Source organism: Helicoverpa armigera, chromosome 1, assembly GCF_030705265.1.
Source record: "Helicoverpa armigera isolate CAAS_96S chromosome 1, ASM3070526v1, whole genome shotgun sequence".
Taxonomy (NCBI): domain Eukaryota; kingdom Metazoa; phylum Arthropoda; class Insecta; order Lepidoptera; family Noctuidae; genus Helicoverpa; species Helicoverpa armigera.
The window spans coordinates 7,576,312-7,596,008 of NC_087120.1; the positions used below are offsets into that span (position 1 = coordinate 7,576,312).

Genomic DNA, 19,697 nt, shown 5'->3' on the forward strand with positions numbered 1-19,697 from the left:
CTATCTCGGTCTAGTTAGCTCTGCTATCGCCGGCCTACGCTACTTTAGTTTTCTTAACTCCTGCAAATACCGGGCAGTCCCGTCAGCCCTACATATTTTTGTAGCAATAAACAAATGAATGGCTTATTTACTATTCAAATTCCCTGGAATCAAGAACAACTACTTAATATTTCTCAATAAATATCGTCTCTTAATTTTCCTAGAAATTGGCATTATTAAAATAAGTAAGTACTCACCTTCTATTTCCTACTTAATAAACTTTATGAACACAAAAACCTCAATGTTTTTTGCTTTCGAATTTGAAAGACTCTTTCAGTGCACTGTTGAAAAGTTTCCAACAATAGCAGATGAACTAAAAATTACAAGTTCTTGATAAAAATGCTTTTATTTGGAAAATAAAATTGAAGTTGTTTGTAAGCTTTGGAGGAAAGTCTTTCTGTTATTTATTTGAAAATCTAGGAAATACACACATACTCCTTTTTTTTAATTCTGTGAAAGCATAGGTCGACATTTAAACAAAAATCGATTGATACGAGTTGCTTGTATAAAATTCTACATCCTTGTTCACGAAAACGTAAGTATAAATGAAAGTTGTTTAACAAGAGGGGCGGAACAAACATAGTAGGCACCTTGAGAATCACAACACTACCGTAGTGTATTGTCTTTACATTCGCATTTTATTTCCGCAAAACATTCGCCATTGTAGCGCACTCCGGCGGTAAACAAGCTTCAATTAGTTTGGGATAACTCACAAATTGGGCCTAATGCCATCAAACATTAGCTAGATTGAAATGCTGCACAGGATGCCTATGTAACAGTAAAATAGATTAACCATTTCAATGGGGTAGACATTTTTAAATGTTAATGCTTTGAGCTTGAGGTACTAAGGTCATAGGTTGACGTTATTATTTATGTAGATGACACGATACCAAGTGCGTCATAATCTTTGAAATAGAAAGTTGGTTGAGAAATAAGGAAACTTGCACTTCGGTAAATGGTTGTGAAATATTACACAGAACGAAGTCTCATTGGTGAAATATGTGGTATTAAACTAGGTATCTGTTCGAGGCAGAAGAGGGTCAAACGTTAGTCAAGAGTTAGTCATTGACCGCACACACGTAAACATGTTTCTTCACCAATAATCGTTATTTGCACAATTTCAAGTATTTGTTACGGAGTTACCTTTACTTTGCGAATGGAATTTCTAACTATGAAATTAAATATTTACAGCCTTACTAAAACAACTTAAACATTTGTTGATTAGTTCGTAAATAAGCCTAAATCTGATTCCCTATCAGTTCAGCTAGCTGCTGACTCTAGGCTGTCACATTGAGTTGCGGCTCGAACGTGAGCCCCTATTAGTGGCATAATCAGGTAACACCCAAATGGAATTTTGTTGGCACGCGTTGAAAGATATCACTAGACATCTGATTATATCAATACGTTTGCATGTTTGTTTACTTTTACAGGGTTAAAATTCTACAGCGTTAATAAATAATAATAAATCCGGTATTTTTTTCTGTGAACTGAACTGTGCACGGGATATTTATTTTGACCGATATGAATGCTAACCCTAGCATATTCATAAGCTGACAAAATAAACGTGAAATCAAAACAATACCTAGTATAACAATACTATTTTGCTAGAAGGTTGTGTACCTATATTGTGCATATTTCACCACGTTTTGCATGGTGTAGATTTTCCAGCGTACATTGGCATTTGATTGTCTAACTAAATAATCCGATGTCTTACTACATCACACGTTATTTAGCGTAGGTAGGTACTTATGCATGTACTGAATTAATTACGACTAGGTACTTTATGTATGGATACGTTTAATTAGTTATCCCGCTATTTACGAAGTTTCCTTTTTAATAATTGGTTTCGGCTATTAATCTATTATAATATATAAAGATGAATGATTTGTTGCTTGTTTGAATACTACTGAAGCGATTTGAATATTTTTTGCACTGCTAGTAGGTACCTAAGCTACACTATCTGCGCTGAACATGGGCTGTGTTTTATCCGGGTACGGGAAGAAGATTCCCCGGGACGCGGTTAAAACCGCGAATAACAGACTTACAAATCACTATTTAACATAGATGTTTAAGTATCTTCATTAAAAACAACAAGACTTTTAAATACACCGATAACTGTAATTTTGATAACCATAAAGTGTTTCAATAATTAATGCCGACGTAAATTTAAGAGAACAAATAGAATTCGATACAGAATAACTTATGTACCATTGATGTCGGCAAATGTACGAGATTTCATTTGCAACTCGTATATAATGACAGAGGATGGTTTAGTCGCATAGGTAGGTTTAATAATTCTAACAGTAACCCATGAACTTTACATGCACTATACAAAATATGATATTACCACAGACACTCGATAAACAGCAATTGTAGAAATACCTATGTAGTTTTTTTTGTAGGTACCTATTAATGTTTTCCCATAAAACACAGTTACGCTCATCTGGAATTGCATATTTTCAGCAACGTTCGAAGCAATTTAATTGGTTTCGCAAAAAAAACTTTAAAACATTAATATTTTTCGGTAAACGATTTTTAATTGGGAAACTTTTAATTGTTTATTCAAAGGAACTGAGAAATAATTTGGAATGATTCGTACTACATTAATTAAAACATTCTGAATGAATGAATTACACTGGTCAGTTGTAGCGTGAAAGCAACATGAGTGTCATTATATTAAATAAAAGCTGAAAGCGTGCTCAACACAAAGTAACTTGAAACCATTAACTATAAAAAAGAAAATAAGACCGTCTGCGTACATAAGCTACAGGTATTATTGTGTATCGAATGCACCCGTTATAAGGAGACACGGGCTTTTAGCATGTGGTCTTAAACAGATCCTATTAACTGCTCTTCTTCGAAATTCAAAGAGATGCAGTTCTCTTTCAAACACTAATTAATTAAGCAAATCGCATCTGAATACACTAATTAAAAGTAATGTTATAATACCGATAGGTACCTACATGACGTACTACCTCGTAAACCGTGATAAACCGTAATGGATGTACCAAACTGGACTTGCGAACAAAGGCCTATGGAATAGTGTTGTTCTACCGGCCGATTTATCTGATACTCCGGTCACATTGGCCGAATATATCATGGATAATTCGCTACGGCAACGTTAAATATAATACGTGTAGTGTAGAGGAGATTGGGTAACAGTGAATCACTTTTTTAAAAGAAGTTTTACTCTGAAGCTGACGGAAAATATAACATCTCTGAAATTAAATAACGATGAAAATGATGTGACAAACTAATGTATAAACGAACATAACATTACCTACGATGCCATTATTGGACCTGAAATGCAGTTTTTTTTTTGTGTGCATGAATGCAACACATTTTAAGTTATTGTACCTAAATTAATTATATTATCCACTGTGACCCAGTCACCCCTAGTTTCAGCCCTGGATAAATAATAGATCTCTTGTTTATAAGTTGAGCTTTTAGACTTGTAGATTTCTGAAACATGGGAAAAAAGTCGATTAATGTACTCAGAAGCAGTTTGGTGCTGAACTTGGTCATATGTGTGTTCGTAACTATCTAACATAGAATAGGTCATAGGATTGTTAGATTGTAAAATTATTTAGAGCAGAAAGAAGAGTTTAAATAAAATCTCTCAATCCAAAATTATATTGTACTGGCTTTACAACGTACAACGCCATCTAGTGGCGAGTAGCGAAGTTTTCTCCTTGTCTTTCTGCGCACACCTAAGATACTTATACCAGCTTTTACTATCTAATACCAGAGGGAACTAATGACGATCTAAACTTAACAAAAGAATGCTGACTATATCTTTTCATTTCTAGTTTTATTGAAAAAAAAAAATGATACTATTCATTTTTATTTAATCCCAAGTATGTAGCTATGTAAGGGGTCGTTGAGCACATGGATACTCCCTTAGCTATTAAGGTGTAGCAGATTTGGCTACGAGTGCTACGAGCGAGCTACGCAGCTCAAGCAAATTCACTTCATGTAGAATGCCTTCCGTAACTCCATAATCCACTCTACGAGGGCGCTTTGTAGGCAGGGGCTACGAACGTGCTACGCAGCCCATTACAATGCTTTTATCAGAGTTTAGTTTACCAGACCATACGCGATTAGAGTACAGTACTTAGGAGCTTAGGATGTAGTTTCCCGCCTCATGGTATGGGCTAATCCACAACAAAATTAGTACACATGTTACATTATTGCGTTAGCCCACCTTTATTTTGTCTAAAACAAAGGTGAACAAGAGTGTTAAATCAGTATTAGCTCTTCGAGTCTACTATCTTTGGCCGACTAATAAGAAAACTTATCTTTTGTTACAGCTATGACCGCGATCAACCCTTCACGTTCCAAATCGGAGTCGGCCAAGTCATCAAGGGATGGGACCAGGGTCTGCTCGATATGTGTGTTGGTGAGTATCGATACGAATCCTCTTACTGTAATATACTCTGTGCTAAACACTATGGTCAGTACGTACATCTTGTCAAAATCTGCTATAGATGGTGTTAGCAATGTTAGCTAAGGTGATTAAGTATATTTTAGTATTTTTGCGCTCCTAGAGGTGAAATAGTTTTAATTTAACACATTTCACACACGTCGATCACTGAAAATTTTTTATAGGCTCCGAGAACAGCATTCTATGGCATCCAAACGAAATAACATTACATGGTTCAGTTGCTGTTAGCGGTAACGTCCCCCGCCGACCCGCGCAGCCTCGTATCACAAACGAATTTGCCACGCCATAGTTAGCAATTTGTCCGCTCAATTATTGGTTCTAGGTATCCTGTGAAAGGGCACTGTCCTGCGCAGTAGATATTTTTTAGGAATGCTAGGGGATAGGGGACTGGGGACATTGATGCGTGGGTGGATACGGCGCCGCGCAACCCGGCCCGCGCAGCAGTCGCGATGCGATCCCTCTAATGTTGAATACATGCCTTTATGCGTTTCGTAAATTCATTTTGTGTATGCATCTCAAATATTACTAATTTAAATTAAATTAAAGACACATTCATAACTGGTGAACTAATCTGAACAATACAATTGAGTGCGTTTGTGTTGTGAATAACAATGACGTGGTAAAGTGTTGTTTGTTGTTGTTGTCTGTAATTGCCGGGGTCGTTTCCGCCTAGTTTGTATAAAATGGCGGCGTCAAAAATAAATAACAATGAATACTTGACGGACAGTGATCTTGACGATGAAATGATCAAAGCAATAAGGAATGAATACTATACGAAACTTCCGAAAACTTACACGTCGGAATATTATAGAGGAAAGAAAATATTTCTTTATAATATGGCCAGTCAGGATTATGTGGATATTGTGATGAGACGTATAAAAAAAGTTGGCCCTGAATTTGAACGCCATCAGCGAGACAAGATGGCACTGAAAATCGATTTGCAAAATTATAAAATAACCATTTTAGATGGAAAAGAACGCCTGATAAAAAATATTGGTGGACGAGATAAAATAATAGTACCTTGGGAAGACTCATTTGAAATAGTTTGGAAAGTGCATAAAGAGAATGGACACCCAGAGGCAACGGAGCTTATAGATATAATGCAAAATAATTATCTCATAAACAGGAATACAATAGAATGTTTGAGTGAAGTGTGCCCTGTTTGTCAGGGAGAAAACCAACCAAATGTCAAATACACTCTTGATATTATACCGATGGCATTAGATCCAGAATTTGATTTCAGCTTCATTTTAGCTTACGAAGACTTGTTTACAAAGTTCCTTCATTTGAGACCTATGAATAAGGACTTTACGTTACCGAAGCTGACGCGGGAACTGATGAGAGTCTTCATGGATTTCGGGCCGCCCAGGAAAATACTTGTTAGCAATCCTATACTCGTGGAAGCAATTTCCAATGTAAAAGAATTTCGAAAATACTTTGAGTTCGATGTAATCATAAAGAAAGTTCAAAGCAACACCGAAAGAATTAATGAAGTAAGATACGCGATAGGTAAATGGTTGGAAGAAAATGGCACAAAAAAATGGGGAATTAACCTTCATAATATAGAATGGGAGTTGAATAATAGAATCAGCGGAAATGACAACAAGTCCGCAAATTCAAGAGTATTTGGAAGTCATAGTGAACGTATGCCTGGCATCAATTTGCAAGGACAGGAAATTGAAAATTTAACACTACCAACCTTCTATGGTAGAAATGATCCAGTTCTACCCATCGACTTTACAGTCAATCAAGATTCAAATGAAAATATGTCTACAATTTCCAATATAGATGTGGATGTTGGCGTTTCTGCGAGTCCCATGTTGGAAGTTAACAAGGATCCGCTTGCATTTGATGAAAATATGTTCGAAAATGTATTAGATGAGAATCCGGTGAAGTATGAAGTTTGTGAATTTGTAGCGGAAGAACCTCAGCAGGTGTTTGATTTACAAATTCTGTCATCAACACCCATGGAGGGGATAGACGCTGAAAATGTGGCAGCCCTATCAAATCAGCATTTGATAGCATACACTATAAGTAATCAAATGGAATCGGAAAACGAACCAACAGTAATATTATTTTGCAAATCTGGACCAATCTCAGAGAGTTCTCCAGAAGGTTTTGCTCATTTTTGATTAGCCAACAATGATGAGTGTGTAGCATTCAATGAAGAACTGGCGTGTACTTCGGAAAATGATCTCTCGAAACCGTTCATGGTATGTGATGGAAGCGTTTCAAAGGAAGAGATTGATGCGGGATGTGATGGTTATTTTCACCTGGAATGGACAGATAATCCAGGCGATGAACACGTCGCAGTGACACGTAAGCACAAAAGTACAAAAGTCTTCGTTTGCGTCCATAAAACATTGGATTCATCACAATAATCGGCCTTTTTAATATTGATTCATCGCGATCGTCGACGGCTTTACTACGCCTCCCCGAACATGTACCATACTGCCAGATGTTGACGCCAGCTTATCCTTTTCAAACTTCCAACATTTCACGAGGCTTATCCTGTTGAAAAAAAATGACGTAATAAAATGAATACCTAATAGAAATCATAACTGCGAAATAATCTCATGAAGTTAAGACAATGCAAAACTTCTTTTACAGATTATTTTTACTGTTCGCCTAGCTCTCTGTACTCTATCTGTATAATGTATTTAATTCATATATAGTCTAGTGTTTAGCTAGAATATATCGTTTACATACCAAGTTTAACACTAGCACAGTTTCCTCGACCTATGGTGTTATAACTAGAATTGTTAACTTACCCAATTTTATTTGTGTAATTTCAGGTGAGAAACGCAAACTGACCATCCCATCCTCATTGGGCTACGGAGAGCGCGGGGCCGGCAACGTGATCCCACCCCACGCCACTCTGCACTTTGATGTAGAACTCATCAACATCGGTGACTCGCCCCCAACCACCAACGTCTTCAAAGAAATCGATGCTGACGCCGACAACATGCTGTCCCGTGAAGAAGTGAGTATAGAGTTAGCGTTCCAAGCAATGGATACCGATGGAGACAAAGAATTATCTCGCGAGGAGGTCAGTGCCGTTGGCTTTAGGTGAAGGATGTTATTCGGAGGAGGCCTTAACACAGAGTCCTGTTAACTTATCGTTGTTGTGTTCTTAAACTATAGTATTTGTATAGCAACTAACATTTAGCGTATTTCGGTCTCTCTCCCCTCTTACATCGCCATTTTGCCGTACAGGCACAATAATGTACTTTTTAAAACAAGCTATTAATAATACCTGTGCTCGCTCAGTGAATAAAATAGTAAGAACAAGTAGTCTGCCGTTAGAAATGTTAGGTACTTACTTACCTACAGCTATTTTCAAATATTTTATTTTCAAATGATAAGTTATCGGGATTTTATTGTAATTTAAAGTAGGCTTTTTAACAATTTTGCTAATTGTATATAGCTTTCAAATTGCATTTCTTTTAGACTTGAAAGGAACGTCTGGTAATGGGGGATGAGGATGTGGGGAGTAATTTGTGATTTTCAATCAATCCTGAAGTAAAGTATTCAGTTTCGTCTGTAGTTATCTGCATGTTTTATAATAATAGTACGGTAAGTCAAATAGGTAGGAAAACCCTTGAGATAAATAAATAATTTAAAAGTGCATGACACATACCTAAATGAACTTCTTATAAGAACCCGAGCTAACACGATTTTATTGTATGACCTAATAATATTAATTAAACTAATTAAGTGTTGAAGTTTTGTCCTAATTGTTTTTAAGTAGTTATAGTGTGCTTGTTTATTGTATATTAAGAAGAGGTTAGGTAGCTACATAGCTCAGAATTGCAATAAAATTAACATAAACCAATTAACATCTTATAAACTCTTTCACCAGGTTGGCAAAGGTTTATATTATGACAGTTATGTAAATATAATTTATCGTAAATCATCATGAAAAAAAAACGATCAGCTTTTGTTATTATTTTAATAATATCAATTAATAATGTATCGTTATGTGTCTCGCAGGTCAGCGAGTACTTGAAGAAGCAGATGGTTCCGTCTGACGGCGCCGAGATGAGTGAAGACATCAAACAGATGCTGGAGAGCCATGACAAGCTCGTGGAGGAAATCTTCCAACACGAAGATAAGGACAAGAACGGTTTTATTAGCCATGAGGAATTTTCAGGGCCTAAACATGACGAACTTTAAATAATTTAAGCTAGAGAACTCGCTCCCGACTCAACTCTGATTTCATATAAACAAATAGGTACCTCGGGAGACGAGTCGTAAGACTTGCGTGCAACTGATTACAATTAAATTATACACAGTCATATGTAATTCTAATAATAGCCCCGCATCGTAATGATGTCGATCTATAATATTTAGAGTTAAAGAGAGTATGTGAGTCAGTTCTATAAAGTTTTGTTGAGTCTTTTGTACTTAGTTTATTTACTTATGTTGTTGGTGTGCCGGAGTTTGTTATTAGAATATTAAGTAATATATACTTTAATTTACCTGAGTATGTATAACACATTTATTCCATTTTCAGCATAATATTTTCTCTCGATGTCTATTTTGCATGTAATGTAACATTTAAAGGTCAACATAATATTATAATCAAATGTAGTAGATTCAAGCATATAATCACAATATTACTTATTAAAAATCATGTGTGCATCCGACATTATTGTAAAATGTCCGATTGTATTAATCTACTTAGATTTAATGAATAAGTACTTTAGGTACATACATACTACAGTACAGGGGCCATGATGCCCCGTACCCATATAATCAGATCTGTTTGTTCCAAGACTACAGCGCCTGTATTTTATGTTGACTATACGAACTAAATTCAAATACTGTTACTCCACTTGCTATTTTAAATGCGTGAGGCATTCAATCATATTTTGAATAACTTTCTGGTCCAATTTAAGTTCTTATGTACCTACTTTGTCTATATTATCTACTTGAATTTTTATGTACTTATGTAAATACCTGTAGGTACGTCGTCTAGGACAACGATTACCTGTTCGGCATTCATTCCGCTGTGGTTTTAATATTAAACGTATTTATACCATTTACTTTGTTTCATTTTCCCAATCTATATGATGAGACTTTAGGAAAGCCTATATGTTACCTATCGATATCTTACGCTGCTCCATATGCCGCTGGTTGGAATTCATGTGTGGTGTTAGGTTACACTGGGCGTAATAAACACGTACCTAAGTTGTCTAGATAAATGCCACACCCTGTCACACCCTGGCAACGCCCATGCCCATTAATAGACTCTATAGACAGTACCTGTACCTACATATATATATCAACCAAAAGTACCTTACTTTCGTTGAACTACCTATATGTAGGTGCATCGACTCCTTTATAAAGCACGCGTTTTGTCAAACCAAACTCGGTGTAAATTGTTCATCATAGAGGTAGGAATAAAATAAGACCAAACATAATTCTATATTATAATAGTAGGCACCTATACCTACATAGGCATAGTACCTATTCTCTATGACCAAACACGAGGCACTTGGTACCTAGATATCATTGAAGAGTTCCCTTGTCTCTGTTATCTACATTCCCCATGATTAGGCCAAAATCATAAACCTGAATGAATGTTAAGTATAAGTAGGTAATCTGATGAAAGCCTAAACTTTCAAGAGTTTTGATGATAGGTAATAGGTCCATTGTGAAATGTGAAGTATTTTCGACCAAAAATTTAGAATTTAAACAGTGCCTATTTCATTTGTATGTACGAAAGTGTATGAACATATATTATAAACTTTTAAGAATTTAAATCCTACAAGCACAGTGGTGTCTAAAAATGTAATTAGCCAAAATACCAATACCTGAGAAAATACTCTATGCCTCTCTCTCCTCTTGCCATTTGCCATAGGGATCACAGAAATTATCCTATACCTACACCAATAACATCGATACCACAAAAGTATCGAACCCTAAGGAGATAGAGTACACAGTACAACCACACGAATCTATCAATCATAATAAGGTTAAGCAACATATGGCGCAGCCGGTCAGTAAATGGGTGAACATTTTGTCATGGCCGGTTCTGGGCCTGTTCTTATTTGAACTAAGTAGTACTCAACTGTACTGAGCTGAGTTAAACTGAACTGAAAGCCAACATGAAATACAACAAATGATGATAGGGTGACATTAAATTACGTAGTGACTAAACGTATATATAGTTCGTAATATCATAATAATCATAACATAACATTTTTGGAATACATTTCATTTACAGACAGTACATTTGCATAAAAAGTATCGATACCCAGAAGTATCGATACTTTTAGCAAATCCCTACGCAAAGAGACATCCCTCGTTTCAGTCGTTTCTCACGTCAGTTCAGTCAGCCTGTCAGTGACAGTCGGACGGCGACTGTGTTGTGAATTTGTTTGTAGTGCTGTGTGTTTGTGAAAAACAGTAGGGATAGAACTCCAAACGGTGTAAGTGATCGCATAAACTTTTTACCTCTTGTAATAGCAAAATGCTGTCTAACAAAAGTTTAATGGCTGCTTGTGCCATAGCCTTCTGCTGCAACGTGGCTTTAATGGTGTTATTTGTGAAGTATAACTCTGGAGAGAAATGCTATATTACCATTGACGAGCATCAGACTGTATCTAACATCATGCCCGATGATTTCCTGAGTATCGGCATTGACACTTCTGAAATAGAGCATTACAACAAAATAGACTTTACGAAGCCGAGACTGCGGCAACTTGCAGCAGCTTTAGCGCCGGCGCGAGTTCGCCTGGGCGGCACCATGTCTGACCGACTTATTTTCAGTGAGAACGACATTGTGGCGTCGTGCGACCACTGCCCAAAAGACCCCCACTCCAAGTCAGTCTGCCCAGCTGTTAGAAAGCTATGCAAACATAAATACTTACCTTTCTTCATTATGACTGGGAAAAAATGGTCAGATGTTAATGAATTCTGCAAAGCTACAAAAACGAAATTGTTATTCCCTATGAATGTTCTGCTCCGTGATGATCATGGATGGAATGATCAAAATGCAAGAGAACTATTGGAATACAGCAAAAGTAAGCATTTTGATGTAGATTGGCAGCTTGGAAATGAGCCAAACTCTTTTGAACATGTATTTAATTTATCTTTGACCCCTGAAGTATTGGCTCATGATTTCCAAAAACTTCGGAAACTTCTTAATCATTCTGGATACAAACATTCCCTGCTGGTTGGTCCAGACACAACCAGACCCCAGTCCAAGCGTCCATATTGCTTAGAGTACATGAGAGAGTTCTTAGGAAATGGTTCAAAGACTATAAATGCAGTCACTTGGCATCAATACTATTTAAACAGCCGAACTGCCAAACTTGAAGACTTCTGGAACCCTGATACGTTTAATTTATTAAAACAGCAGATAGAAGCAATGAGAAATCACACCAAGAAATATAGGCATATGCCGATGTGGCTGACAGAGACAAGCAGCTCATATGGAGGAGGAGCACCTGGATTGTCTAATTCCTTCGCTGGGAGTCCTCTATGGCTAGATAAGCTAGGTCTTGCAGCAACATACAACATCACTACTGTAGTGAGACAGAGTTTCATTGGTGGAAACTATAGTCTGATTGATAAAGAATTAGAACCTTTACCTGATTGGTGGCTCAGCGTCCTCTACAAAAAGCTTGTTGGGAACAAAGTTTTACACGTTGATTGCAAATGTTCTCGCTTCCAAAGAATGTATGCACACTGTGCAAATAAAAAATACACTAACGATACTACAGCTATAACTGTTTTTGCTGTGAATTTGGAGATGGCTAAAGCAAGATTCTTGTTGAATGGCACTGCATTGCATGGAGATAACTTGATCATTGATGAGTTTATATTGAGTGCACCATCCAACAACAGGCAATCAAAAACAATGTTGTTGAATGGATGGCCGCTATATTATGAGTCTGCATTACCAGATTTGGAACCTGTGCATTTAAAGTATGGTAATCATATTTCCATGCCACCATTCTCGATGGCATTTTGGGTCATCAAAAATACTTCTATAAAAGCTTGTGCCTAGTCCTGCTTTTGTTAAGACAGTTGCCTAACTTAATTAAGTTTGTACTTAACATTCCAATGAATAATTTTGCGTAAAGTTCTTGTACAAGTTGAAATTACCTACCTTATCAATCGCTTTAAAAAATTATTCCCTTAATCTCAAATTCGAATAAATTACTGTTAAATTTTGATTTATGTATGCCAAATATGATCAACTCTTATATTGCTGTGATGTTAATAATTAATTTACATTGGTAGATCTGTATTATCATTTTCATATACATAATGTATTAATTGCAATAGCTTTAACATTGTATTAACATTTCTCTGTTCATATAGAGATATGTAAAATACCTATATATGTTAAAAATTATTTTCACACTGCCTTAACAAATGTGCTAAAGTATTTCGACTTCTAGTTATTTCATACTGCTGCACACGGGTATGTCGTGCAAATAACAATTCCAGTTATTTGGATCAATAAAATTGTCTTTACACTCAGTAAAGAATATCAAGACATTCAATAGTCAAGCTCAAGATAGAAAAAATCAATAATTGACTTTGTAAAATATACAAGTTTTAAACTCATTGGGATTGCCTGCCTAATCGTTGAGAAAATATTTATAAATTAATATTTAGGACAATAGATTTTGTTATGGATGACACATGTAAACATTTTTTTAAATCATCTGTGATAATTTTTAAACAAAAATCTCAATGCAGTTAATCATCACAAGTCTTGTAAGTTCTACTTACAAATGACAATCCCATTCAAAAAGCAATTTGTTCATAAGAAAGAATTTAAACACTTGACTAAATAAGTGTCCAACATAACAATACAGAGTAATTGTGACTGTTTGTTACAATATTGCTTGCCTTGAAAAATATATCTTGGCTCGTTAAATAAGTCAATTTCCATTTTGCATTATTTTCACAGCAGTTATCTTGGACTGTTGACAATACGCAGCCTTCTCACCCAGTCAAGGAGAATCATACTTTGTTTGACATTGAACTACTGGCCATTTGATAAGACAAGTCTCAATGTGTGAGATGGAATATAATAGCATAGATGTAGTGAACAAATACGCATCAATTTATCTATCTTCTTTAACTTAGTATAGGCAATATGTTTTTGTTAATATTGTCTTGTGAAAAAGGATACCTAAACATTACTTAGTTATTTCTGAGATCTCTCCATATATCTATTAAAATTATGTTAATTTATATACCTATCACAATAATTCATAGGGTATTACGTTTATTTTTTAATCATAAGATACCCATGAGGTATGTATCTACTTGTTTTTTATTTCTATCTAATTACATAGGTATATTATTCTAATTATTTATCTATATTGTTGTGACTAGTTTTTAAGATTTTGTTCCAGTGCCATGTGACATCATATAAACTGCTTGATTGTATAATCTTCCATCACAATTTAAATAGTTTAAAAATATGTTTCAATTTGACATTTACTTAATTTGCCACATTTCAGGTAGTTACCCTGAAAATGTGCAAATTAATAAATACATTGTTTCTTCTTTGCCTTGAATAACATAGTACTATAAACGTCAACAATATATCCAAGCTTAAAAGTTTTTATATGTATACATTTTTATAAGTAGTTATATACCTACTTATTGATGCTTAATGCTATTGTGTACTATATAAGGATATACAAGTAATGTTTAAAGATTGGGGTTTGTCCGACATGAACATGACTTGAAAAGCCCAGAATTCTAATATGCAGTCTATTTGATTTCAAAGATATGTTTCTTGTTTATAGAAATACATTTTCGAATTCTCGACCAGTCCTAGTGTACCTTGGTTTTCAAGTCATGTCCATGTTATTGCTTACATATGAAGTCGCACATAGAGTCCAATCTCTAGTAAGTATTGATTGAGTCAAAGTGTTTTACTTTAAGTAAATTGTATAGGATATATTTATACTTATGTTCATATAGACCTATATTTAAATATTAGATACTTACCAACTCAGTCCAAAAACCATGTGCCCCTACTCTCCCCTACCAGTGCCAGATCTCAAAGGAACAAACAAGTGTTTATGATATAAGGCACTTTATTTTTTACATTTTAATAAAAGTGAATCTATTTAAAGGACTCTGAATATTGATCGTATACCTATTTTAATTTTGAAAGAATATATAACAATAATTTTGTATGAGTAATGCGGACAAAACTTGCAGAAACCTGCAAAGCCTTTCTTATAAAGATATTTTGTAAATGAGCGCCAAGTTGCCTTTTCATACAAGGTTTTTGGCAAGGAGATGTAGCTAACCTCTTAAATGAGTGTTTGTATCTCGCGGTTCCAAGCCATTAGGGAGCGCGAATGGTTCCAGCGATTTCATTTTATTTATTGCCTGAGATTGAATTGATGGAATCATGTAATTCTTGTCACTTAATCTTCCGATTTAGTAATTGTATAATTTATTTTCGTTAGTAATTGTTTTATCTCAATCCAATTAGCAGATTATATTTAGTTTTCTTTATGAAAAGCGTCCTTAAACAAAATTTGGCAGCAAACGAGCAAAACTGGAATAAATCTTGGACCACGCGTATAATAGCTTGGGGCCGCACTTAAGGACGCCGGATTTTTACAGCTTCAATTTATTATGACGCATCAAATATTTCTGTTTTTGTGAATTTGCGGTGCCTAAGCGTAAGACTGATTAGTATTACAATTAGTATTTATTTTCCAAATGTGCCTGAATGTTATTGCAAGACAGATTATTTCCAAAAACTACAGTTCCAATATTTTTTGGTATTCTTAACAATCTTGAGCTTCTAATTTGACAAGCTGGCGAAAATTACACCAAGGGTCTATTTTAGGGCCAACGCCTACGAGAAGTCACAGCTTCAACTTTTAAGTATACATTTTGTAAACTTTTTTTTATCAAGTAAAAACATATTGTTCTAAACCAATATATTTAAGGTAAAAATGACAAAGTAGCTTACAAAAGTTGTTAAATATTAAATAGTAAGTCTCCACTGTTAAAATAGGAAAATTCCAAACGCTATCAAACTAATTATAATAATTTATTTACTATTCGAAAAATCAATGTCAGTTTCATGTTTGAATCGCATTATAATTATGTACGTAATTAAATATTTATGTTCCAGTAGGAAGTTATCGCTGTAATTAGTTACTTAACAGTAGTAGTTGGTAATTACAATAGTTTCCAATGTTCTGCTTTGAAAATGTTACGATAAGTAGGTATTTAATTTCATAATGAATGGGGTATGAAATTGTAGTTATTCACTAAATTATATCTTTTGTATGATACTTATTTAATATTAATTAGTAATTATAGTATAAACTACTGCCTTCAAAGTATTTCTGTTTTGTGCCTTGTGTTAGATCTTATGAATGAAATGCGTTCAGTACTTATGCCATGTTTATAGTGCCTTGGTATGACGTCCTGTTGCTATGTGGTCATGTAGGTACGCGTTCAGATGACACTATCTTTAAAACACAGACATGCCTACAGCGCTATCATGAGCTCATCCGCTCATGTTCCAATGTTAACATGATAACAATTCGTATTGTCTTCATTATTTTGAGCTCTCTAAAGCGCGACTCACACGGATGGAATCTGCTGCTTCATCAGAGGTGACCTTGTTTTTTCCCAACCGTTTAGACTTCACGGCAGATGTAATCAAGAGTCAATATAAATACACGGATAGAAGCTAAGCTCCCTCTACGGTCACGTCTGATAGGCACAAGTTCACATCCGTACGGAACGTGCTTTAAGTTCTGCGTTTTCATAACTTGTGTTACCTCATTTCGGTGTTACTGCATAGGTAATTACTATTAGTCTGATAAGATTGATTGTTTCCATTCTGATTTCAAAATGTTATAAAGCCGACTTCTTCAGTAACAGTCAGCGTGGCGTGGCAATAAAAGACCATTAGTTAAATGTGTATTTTTATCAAAGTAACTTGTGATTTATTGGCGTCAATTGCAATAGGTTATAAGCTTTTTACGATTGATAGTAATGGAAGACAATCAATTAAATGATTGCATCCAACCATCCTTGGGCTAATGCATGAGGAACAATAATAATTGAACGTTTGAAAGGTAAACAAAATAAGATTGTCAGAGATGACACAAGCACATTACTCGTTGATAATCATGCTTGTGCATTGCTTAGGTTAGGTTAGTCTGTAGGTACTTACCTATTTATTTGTCATATATCTTTACTTTGGCGAGAGCCATCACCGAAAATGTATCAAGGAAAATCAACAACAAATATATTTCTTAAAAGAAAAGCTTAAGCAAAAAACATTGTAATAATGTCGTATGCGCATTGTTCTTAAATATAACTATTACAAATTAATTTTAAGAGGAGTTACCTTGTACTACAAAGTGTACTTAACGTTAAATGCGCAAAACCTCTGACTCCAAACGATTTTTAGTCATAAATTGAGTTTCTACGAGTTGCTTAGCTGTTTTTACATATTATTAAGTTCTGCTGGCAATTCTTGTATAATTTCAAATCGACACGGCAATACTTTTTATAAACTTTTTTTTTTAAATGTAAGCTGTTGGAAGGTGGTTTAATTGATTCTGCTTTTTGTTCTGAACAAACTATTTACAGGTTTTGCGCATTTAATGGTATACGTTGTATAATTAGAATAAGATTGTAAGAGGCTCACGAGAGATATTGATGTATAACAACCCGTGTTATCTATACCGAATGAACACGTAGGCACTTATTTTGAATTGCAAAAAGGCAATTAATTTCAAGAGTAAGAATTTCATAACTATGCCTATATATATATAGGTACCGGTTAGATCATTTAAGGAAAATTGTTTGGCGTGACCAGCATTGGAGTATAATATTATGGTTTGCAGTAGTGATGCAGATTTCAGTGCCCGACGGATAAACGATGCAACTATTCGTCCTACATTTATTTTTAAAATATTATATGTGTAACTTGCCTTATACTTTAGTGGGTGCTGAAACCTAAATCACTTTGACACGCGTGTCCTTACAATCACAATAGAGCGAATAATTCAATTTTCATGTGAAAATGAGCGAGACTGAACTTCTTGTAAAAAGCACAAAGCAAACACAATTTAAAATTAATTCTGCCTAGCATTTTTGGTGCTTTTGATATACCTACTACTGCCTACTTACTAAATATGTATCTACCTACCTATATTCTACGAACAAAACTGCATACATTATATGTACCTATTGTTAAATTACTTAATACATTTCTGTGCGCTATTGAAACTTAATAAATTGTTTTCTTTTCTCTTTCCCACGATCTCAATTAATTATCCCCAGTATTTCGTGACTATGTATCACTAGTTTTCTTTATATTATAACTGGCTTACGCCCGCGGCTACGCCAGAGTTGTGTTGACCATTCTACCAAAGGAGATGGCCAAAAAAACACCCAGAGTCGACAGGAACTTCATATGTATGATTGGATTCAGTATAATTTGTGGATTTTAAAAAGTATTTCAAATCATCTAAAAACCGTGGGGTTCTCTTTTTACAACGTTTTTTCGATCAAGATTTTAGTTCACAAAAAAGTTTACTTTTACTGTTTGATGTTCATAAGAAATTGAATGCAGACTTGTGATTGGACCGTTTTGCATTGCTAAGTTATTTGTTATATTTGACAATGTCACATGGCGCGATTTTCAAAGACAATTTCTGAAAAAACGTTTCATAGCCAGTTATGAAGGTTGCATATAACTGCGAAACCTCTCCAAGTAGGTAAGGTCGGTGCTTAATCGTATCTGGAGTGGTTAAATACAAGACCTTTTAATCACCAGGCCAACTCTGAAATTATGGGGTTATTGCTATTGGCTTGTAAATTGTTAGTTTACTTTGCTTTTTATGTTCCTTGATGTTAATAATCTTTAAAATAAACATAAATTCAACATAACCTATTTTGTGAAAATATGATATAGCTCCTATACCCCATGGATTTCAGGCTGGATTTTTTGGCACGATCAAAGGTCTATCATAAGGAACCTATTGGTAACCATTTCATTGCTGTCGATTCTGGTTTTTTTTCTATGAAAATTTGGCCATCTCCTTTCAAACAAATTGGTCCAGCCGTTTTTGCGTGAAAGAATAACAAACATATCCACACAAACTTTCACATTTATGATATTAATATGATTATAGTGAAGAGGAAAAGGAGTGCACCACTCTTCTTATCAAACAGGTAAATTGTTTGGCTCAAATGGCCCTCTGAAATAGAAAAGAAGACCAGCCAACTAAACGCTAAAGATTGGCCTTGATACTCAATTCATATCTTGAGACCTAACTGACTTTAACTGCCATACAATGCTAGCAAATAGGTAACTACCTAATTCTCCGGTCCTATTTCAATTAATAGAAGTACCTACCTACTAGCCTTATTACCTACATACCGGTGAATGATTTTTCCTATCAACCAAGTGACCTCATAGACCAAAATAGGCTATGAAAATTAAAAAAGTCCATCTTGCACTCTTTGCTTGCACTTAGGTACCTACCTACCTACTGAGGGCGCGAGTACAAAAACTCTAAAAATCATGGTCGGAGAGAGCTGGATCCCGTTTTGAACAGAAAATCGAGGTTGAAGACCCGTTCAGTAGGTGGGTACCTAAGTACGAGTTGCTTCGGTCATGGAAAAATCCTTTTCGGCAAATTAAAATCGGAGAGGCAAGTGATGGGACCTAGGAGAATATAGGGAGTACCAGATTGTAGAAGAAAAAACAGTTCGAAGAAGGAAGTTTAGGTCCCATCTCAGACAAAAAGTTTAGTTTGGGTAATGGCGTGATTACACGCCTCGGCAAACGTAGTGTAGGACGTCCTCAGGCACGGTGGAGTGATGACTTGCGCAAGACGGCTGGCAGGAGCTGGATGCGAGAAGCCGAAAATCGATCTCAGTGGCGTGCACTTGGAGAGGCCTATGTCCAGCAGTGGACTGCGATAGGCTGATGATGATGATGATGACGATGATGATGGCATGATAGGTTCCATACTGCATTTTAAAAGTTTTGAAAGGATTTTCATTTAAACACATCTATCACGTATAATATCGCATTCAGACAGCCTTAAAATCGGACTCCCCTAAGTTATAGATAGGTAAGTAGGTAATGGGTAGGTACCATAATTTTAGACGTTGGCAACACTCATACATACGTTCTGTCAGTTTACTAATAAATACACAAAATATTGAAAAA

At 35.3% G+C, this 19,697-nt stretch overlaps 2 protein-coding genes across 3 annotated transcripts in view; both read left to right on the forward strand.

Annotated features, from left to right (window-relative positions):
• The window catches only part of LOC110374487 (FK506-binding protein 2), a 51,666-nt gene extending 42,139 nt beyond the window's left edge, over positions 1 to 9,527 (forward strand). The window contains exons 2-4 of one of the 2 annotated variants that reach the window (XM_021332207.3): positions 4,350 to 4,438; positions 7,279 to 7,532; positions 8,477 to 9,527. In XM_021332207.3, the coding sequence (XP_021187882.1) occupies positions 4,350 to 4,438; positions 7,279 to 7,532; positions 8,477 to 8,659 (526 nt within the window). In that variant the 3' untranslated portion in view covers positions 8,660 to 9,527. The remainder of the gene's footprint in view (positions 1 to 4,349; positions 4,439 to 7,278; positions 7,533 to 8,476) is intronic. The other variant, XM_021332208.3, reaches the window with a different exon arrangement.
• Positions 9,528 to 10,808: 1,281 nt separating this feature from the next.
• On the forward strand, positions 10,809 to 14,531 carry LOC110374496 (heparanase). The gene has a single exon (XM_021332218.3). The coding sequence runs from the start codon at positions 10,962 to 10,964 to the stop codon at positions 12,501 to 12,503; it is 1,542 nt and encodes a 513-aa protein (XP_021187893.1). The 5' UTR covers positions 10,809 to 10,961; the 3' UTR covers positions 12,504 to 14,531.
• The last annotated feature ends 5,166 nt before the right edge of the window (positions 14,532 to 19,697 follow it).